Source organism: Tachyglossus aculeatus, chromosome 26 (assembly GCF_015852505.1).
Source record: "Tachyglossus aculeatus isolate mTacAcu1 chromosome 26, mTacAcu1.pri, whole genome shotgun sequence".
In the NCBI taxonomy this organism is placed as follows: Eukaryota; Metazoa; Chordata; class Mammalia; order Monotremata; family Tachyglossidae; genus Tachyglossus; species Tachyglossus aculeatus.
Genome location: NC_052091.1, coordinates 3452066 through 3458802, shown reverse-complemented (window position 1 = coordinate 3458802; position 6737 = coordinate 3452066). Strand labels below are relative to the sequence as shown.

The 6737-nt window shown below is 49.1% G+C and overlaps 1 protein-coding gene across 1 annotated transcript in view; it reads left to right on the top strand.

The window, feature by feature from the left end:
- The first annotated feature begins 1221 nt into the window (after positions 1-1221).
- Positions 1222-6737, top strand: part of RASGRP4 (RAS guanyl releasing protein 4) — a 32607-nt gene continuing 27091 nt past the window's right edge. Inside the window, exon 1 of the mRNA XM_038767415.1 lies at positions 1222-1370. Within this exon, the coding sequence (XP_038623343.1) occupies positions 1348-1370 (23 nt within the window). The 5' untranslated portion in view covers positions 1222-1347. The remainder of the gene's footprint in view (positions 1371-6737) is intronic.

Here is a 6737-nt window from a genome sequence, read left to right as displayed (position 1 = left end):
CTCCTGCCTAGCTAGACCTGCGAGCCCCATGTGGGACCTCTAATCGACCTCAGCACTTAGAACAGTGGTTGACTTGTCTATATGTACCTGTATAATTAATTAACAATGGCATTTATTAAGTTTAGACTGTGAGCCCACTGTTGGGTAGGGACTGTCTCTATTTGTCTCTATTTGTTGCCGACTTGTACTTCCCAAGCGCTTAGTACAGTGCTCTGCACACAGTAAGCGCTCAATAAATACGATTGATGATGATGATTAAGTGCTTACTATGTGCAAAGCACTGTTCTAAGCACTGGGGAGGTTACAAAGTGATCAGGTTGTCACACGGGGGGCTCACAGTCATAATCCCCATTTTACAGATGAGGGAACTGAGGCCCAGAGAAGTGAAGTGACTTGCCCAAAGTCACACAGCTGATAAGTGGCGGAACCGGGATTCGAATCAATTGATCAATCGTATTTATTGAGCGCTTACCGTGTGCAGAGCACCGTACTAAGCGCTTGGGAAGTACAAGTTGGCAACACATAGAGACGGTCCCTACCCAACAGTGGGCTCACAGTCTAGAAGTCTAGAAGACTCCAAAGCCCATGCCCTTTCCACTGAGCCATGCTGCTTCTCCCCCCAGCAGCTGTAGCCCCCCCAGCGCTTAGAACAGTGCTTTGCACATAGTAAGCGCTTAACAAATGCCACCAGTATTATTAGGGGTCACGCACAGACACGCGAGCCGTTCGCCTTCGCACCTGGAACCGCGGGCGCAGCTGGCATTGGGCCACCTGGGCTCGGGAACCCCCTCCCCAGGTGCACGACACCCTGGCACAGGGGAGGCTGATGGAGGGGAAAGTTGGGGGGGGCACCCAGGCTGGCAGCAGAGCCAGAAACCAGGTGCCCGGGGAGCTTCAGGCCTAGCGCGCGGGATGCCCGCTTGGCCCTGCCAACCGAGTCCGGAGTCCCGTAGGCGGGGCGGGGGCGGGCAGGGTGACCTCCCCCACCCCCCCACCCCCGCCCTACTTTCCTCCCTCAGCACCCAGAGATCTCCCCGCCTGGCACCGACCCCGCCGGGGGAGGAGGAGGAGGCAGTTCCTCTTTCGCGGGACGGAAAACGTTCAGAGGCCGCGGCGGTGCGAAAGGGCCTGGTGCTGGAGGGGCAGGGGCACAGCTGGAGAGCCAGGAAGGGGCCGGAGGGGGGGGAGGTCTCTCCTCCCTGTGCCTCCTTCCAAAAGCCCCTCACCTCCCCACCAGCCGCCCGCCCCCCTGGGTGCTGGGGGAGGCGGTGAGGGGCCTTCAGCACCCAAACAGGCTCCGGCGTCTGGACACCCAGATTCAATTCGACTGCGGGGACCCAGGGCAGCATGAGCCGCCGAGACAGCAAAAGGTGGGCCCACCTCTCCCCCGACCCCTCTGTGACCCCTCTGTCCCCTGAGTCCCTCTCCACCCACCCACCCCTACCCTCCCAGGAAGACCCCCAATCCTCTGCGGACACTCCGGTCCTCCGACCAGGCATCAGGGGGGCCTGGGAAACAAGACTTCGGGGGTCTGGATGGGCCCGGATGCTGGGGGGGTGAAGGGAAGACCCGTCGAGGGTCCCGGGGGCTGCTTGGGCCGGGGAGAGGGGTCACCAGGCCTTCCCTTCCTGGGAGTGTTGAAAGACCGGGCAGCTCTGGGCGGGCAGATGAGGAAATCCAGCAGAGGCGGGGGGCCGGGCGAAGAAGGAAGGAGTAAGAAGGGGTGGGGGTGAGGAGTAGGGAGGTCTGATGGCGGGTTCCTTTCTGGACTCCTTCCTTGCTCTTGGGGGGGGACTGGGAAGGGAGAGAGGGGGAGAAAAGTAAGGCCCTACTGAGGAGGGAGAGATGGACCAGTGGGGTGGGGTGGGGGCGAGAGGGAGAGAGGGTGGGAGGGCAGGGGCGGGGAGAACTGAGTGCGTGTGTGTCGCCGGGTCAGTGCGGTTGCCCCTTTGTCTCGTGTCCCCCTGGACCAGAGCGTGTGTCGCAAGTTCAGTGTGACAGTGGGTCGGTGCGTGTGTGACTATCAGCCGGATCTGCGTCAGCATCTCCTTCCCTTCCCCACAGCACCTGCATATAAACGATGGCATTTTGTTAAGCGCTTACTATGTGCAAAGCACTGTTCTAAGCGCTGTACATATGTATATATGTTTGTATGTATTTATTACTCTATTTACTTATTTATTTATTTTACTTGTCCGTATCTATTTATTTCATTTTGTTAGTATGTTTGGTTTTGTTCTCTGTCTCCCCCTTTTAGGCTGTGAGCCCACTGTTGGGTAGAGACTGTCTCTAGATGTTGCCATCATGTACTTCCCAAGCGCTTAGTACAGTGCTCTGCACACAGTAAGCGCTCAATAACTACAATTGATAATAAATACGATTGAATGAAGGAATGAACAGATTTATTACTCTACTCGGACATATTTATTCTATTTATTTTATTTTGTTAATATGTTTTGTCTTGTTGTCTGTCTCCCCCTTCTAGACTGTGAGCCCACTGTTGGGTAGGGACCGTCTCTACGTGTTGCCAACTTGGACTTCCCAAGTGCTTAGTCCAGTGCTCTGCACACAGTAAGCGCTCAATAAATACGATTGATGATGATGATGATATGTTTGTACATATTTATTACTCTATTTATTTGTACATATCTATTCTATTTATTTTATTTTGTTAGTATGTTTGGTTTTGTTCTCTGTCTCCCCCTTTTAGACTGTGAGCCCACTGTTGGGTAGGGACTGTCTCTATATGTTGCCAACTTGTACTTCCCAAGTGCTTGGTACAGTGCTCTGCACACAGTAAGCGCTCAGTAAATACGATTGATGATGATGATGATGATCAGGGCGATGTTGGATCGGTGAGTGGGTGCGTGTAACTGCGGTCACTATATGGGTGGGCTGTGGGTGACGGTGTGTGATTGTGCCCCTGTGTGTGGGTAACTTTCAATGCCCGTGTGCCTTCATTCACTGGTATTTATTGAGCGCTTATCGTGTGCAAGGCACTGTACTAAGCACTTGGGAAGGTACAATACAACAACAAACGGATGCATTCCCCGCCCACAGCGAGTTCCTACTCTGGCACTATGGCTCGTACTCTGTTAATATGTTTTGTTCTCTGTCTGCCCCTTCTAGATTGTGAGCCCACTGTTGGGTAGGGACTGTCTCTCTATGTTGCCAACTTGTACTTCCCAAGCGCTTAGTACAGTGCTCTGCACACAGTAAGTGCTCAATAAATATGATTGATTGATTGGCAGTGGGGAGACAGCCTGCATCTGTCAGTGTTCTACTGTCTCAGTGTGTGCGATTGTATCATCCTGTAGTTGTGAAGGTATACCTTTGTGGGTGTGACTGACATTGAAAGTCTGTGCTGCTGTGTATGTAGGACAGTTCATTCATTCATTCAATCATATTTATTGAGTGCTGACTGTGTGCAGAGCACTGCACTAAGCGCTTGGGAAGTACAAGTCGACAGTTCTGGTGTTTTGTCTGCCGCAGTGTGGATGCACTACTGAATCAGTGGGTGACTGTTAACATGGTGCAGGTGTGACTGACAGTTGTGTCTGCGTTCCTGTGTGCGTCTATGTCTCATTGTCCAAGCACTACTGAATCAGTGGGTGACTGTTATCATGGTATGGGTGTGACTGACAGTTGTGTCTGCGTTCCTGTGTGTGTCTATATATGTATATGTTTGTACATATTTATTACTCTATTTATTTATTTATTTTACTTGTACATATCTATTCTATTTATTTTATTTTGTTAGTATGTTTGGTTTTGTTCTCTGTCTCCCCCTTTTAGACTGTGAGCCCACTGGTGGGTAGGGACTGTCTCTATATGTTGCCAACTTGGACTTCCCAAGCGCTTAGTACAGTGCTCTGCACACAGTAAGCGCTCAATAAATACGGACTGATTGATTGATTGACTGTCTATGTCTCATTGTCCAAGCAATACTGGATCAGAGGATGCGTGTGTGACTGTATCACTGAGTGTGATTGACAGCATGTGTCTTTGCTCCTGTGTGGCTGTAACTCCCCCCCCACCCTAGCCTTATTGAAAGCCCATCTCCTCCAAGAGGCCTTCCCAGACTAAGCCCCACTTTTCCTCATCTCCCACTCCCTTCTTTGTCACCATGACTTGCTCCCTTTGCTCTTCCTCCCTCCCAGCCCCAAAGCACTTACGTCCATATAGACCATTTAATTTATTTGTACGGGTGTCTGTCTCCCCGTACTCTAGAATATAAACTCATTGTGGGGAGGGAATGTAACCGTTCATACATATTTACTATTCTATTTATTTTGTTAATGATGTGCATTCAGCTTTAATTCTTTATATTCTGATGGCTTGACACCTGTCCACATGTTTTGTTTTGTTGTCTGCCTCCCCCTTCTAGACTGTGAGCCCGTTGTTGGGTAGGGACATTCATTCATTCATTCAATCGTATTTACTGAGCGCTTACTATGTGCAGAGCACTGTACTAAGCACTTGGGAAGTACAAGTTGGCAACATATAGAGACGGTCCCTACCCAACAATAGGCTCACAGTCTTGGAACTCACATTCAAAGTAAGAGGGAGAAGTGAAATGACTTTTCCACAGTCACACAACAGGTAAGTGGGGGAGCTGGGATTAGAATCCAGGTCCTATGACGCCCAAGCCCATACTCTCTGTACAGTCTTAATTCCCGTTTTACAGACGAGGTAACTGAGGCACAGAAAAGGGAATTGACTTGCCCAAGGTCACATCACATCTCTCTATATGTTGCCAATTTGTACTTCCCAAGAGCTTAGTCCAGTGCTCTGCACACAGTAAGTGCTCAATAAATACAGTTGAATGAATGAACCATTTATTGTTGTATTGTACTTTCCCAAACGCTTAATACAGTGCTCTGCACACAGTAAGTGCTCAATAAATACAGTTGAATGAATGAACCATTTATTGTTGTATTGTACTTTCCCAAACACTTAATACAGTGCTCTGCACACAGTAAGCGCTCAATAAATATGATTAAATGAATGAATGGAACTGTTCCATCGTGTTAGTGTCTTAGAAAGTGTATGTGAGGCTATCACAGTGTGGGGATGCTGTGACTAACAACATGCCTGTGCTCTTGTGTATTTGTCACTGTGACATTATACATCTCTATACCTCTGTGTCAATATAATATTGGATCAGACGGTACATCTGATTGAAACTGTGACACTGTGTGTCTCTACAGCAGTGTCAATATAACATCAGACCACAGGGTGTGTGTGTGATTGTATCACCATGTGGGTGGGCTGTGTGTTTGTGTTCTTGCATGGGTGTCACTCTTTCAATATGACTCAGTGTTAATGCGCTGTTAACAGTAAGAATAATAATAGGGTATTAGTTAAGCGCTCAGTATGCATCAAGCACCGGGGTAGATGCAAGATAATCAGGTTGGACAAAGTCCCTGTCCCCAATGGGGCTTATTCTCCATTTGACAGAAGAGGTCACTGAGGCCCAGAGAAGTTAAGTGACTTGCCCCTGGTCACCCAGCAGACAAGTGGTGGAGCCGGGATTAGAACCCATGACCTCTGGCTCCCAGGATCGTGGTCTATCCACTAGACCACGCTCTTTGTCCTGCTGTAGTATCAGTGTAAGGTATTCCAGGTCCTTCCGACTCCCAGGACCGTGGTCTATCCACTAGACCACGCTCCTTGTCCTGCTGTAGTATCAGTGTATCACTGTCACGCTGTAGTGTAATGCTTCCTCTCCCTCCTCTCAATCAATCAATCAATCAATCAATCAATCGTATTTATTGAGTGCTTACTGTGTGCAGAGCACTGTACTAAGCGCTTGGGAAGTCCAAGTTGGCAACATATAGAGACAGCCCCTACCCAACAGTGGGCTCACAGTCTAAAAGGGGGAGACAGAGAACAAAACCAAACATACTAACAAAATAGAATAAATAGAATAGACATGTACAGGTGAATAGATATATCTCCCCTCCTGCTCCTTCATGATACCCAGCATGGTTGTTGCCTGGAACCCTTTACCCAGTTAATAATAATAATAATAATAATAATAATAGTATTTATTAAGTACTCACTACATGCAAAGCACTGTTCTAGGCGCTGGGGAGGTTACAAAGTGATCAGGTTGTCCCACGGGGGGCTCACAGTCTTAATCCCCATTTTACAGATGAGGGAACTGAGGCCCAGAGAAGTTGACTTGCCCAAAGTAACCCAGCTGACAATTGGCAGAGCCGGGATTTGAACCCATGACCTCTGACTCCAAAGCCCGGGCTCTTTCCACTGAGCCACGCTGCTTCTCACCTCCCGAATTCCCCGGCCAGAATATCCATTCGCCGGGGCCTGGCGGGCAGGGTTGGGCCCTCACACAACAACTGGGAAGCAGCGAGGCCTAAGGGGAGTGCCTGGACCTCAGAGTCAAAGGACCTGGGTTCTAATCCCAGTTCTGCCTCTTGCCTGCTGTGGGACCTTGGACAAGTCATTCATTCATTCATTCAATCTTATTTATTGAGCACTTACTGTGTGCAGAGCACCGGACTAAGCGCCTGGGAAGTCCAAGTTGGCAACAAAGAGAGACGGTCCCTACCCAACAGCGGGCTCTCACAGTCTAGAAGGGGGAGACAGACAACAAAACAAAACAAATTAACAGAATAAAATAAATAGAATAGTAAATAGATACAAGTAAAATAAATAGAGTAATAAATCTGTACAAACATATATGCAGGTGCTGTGGGGAGGGGAAGGAGGTA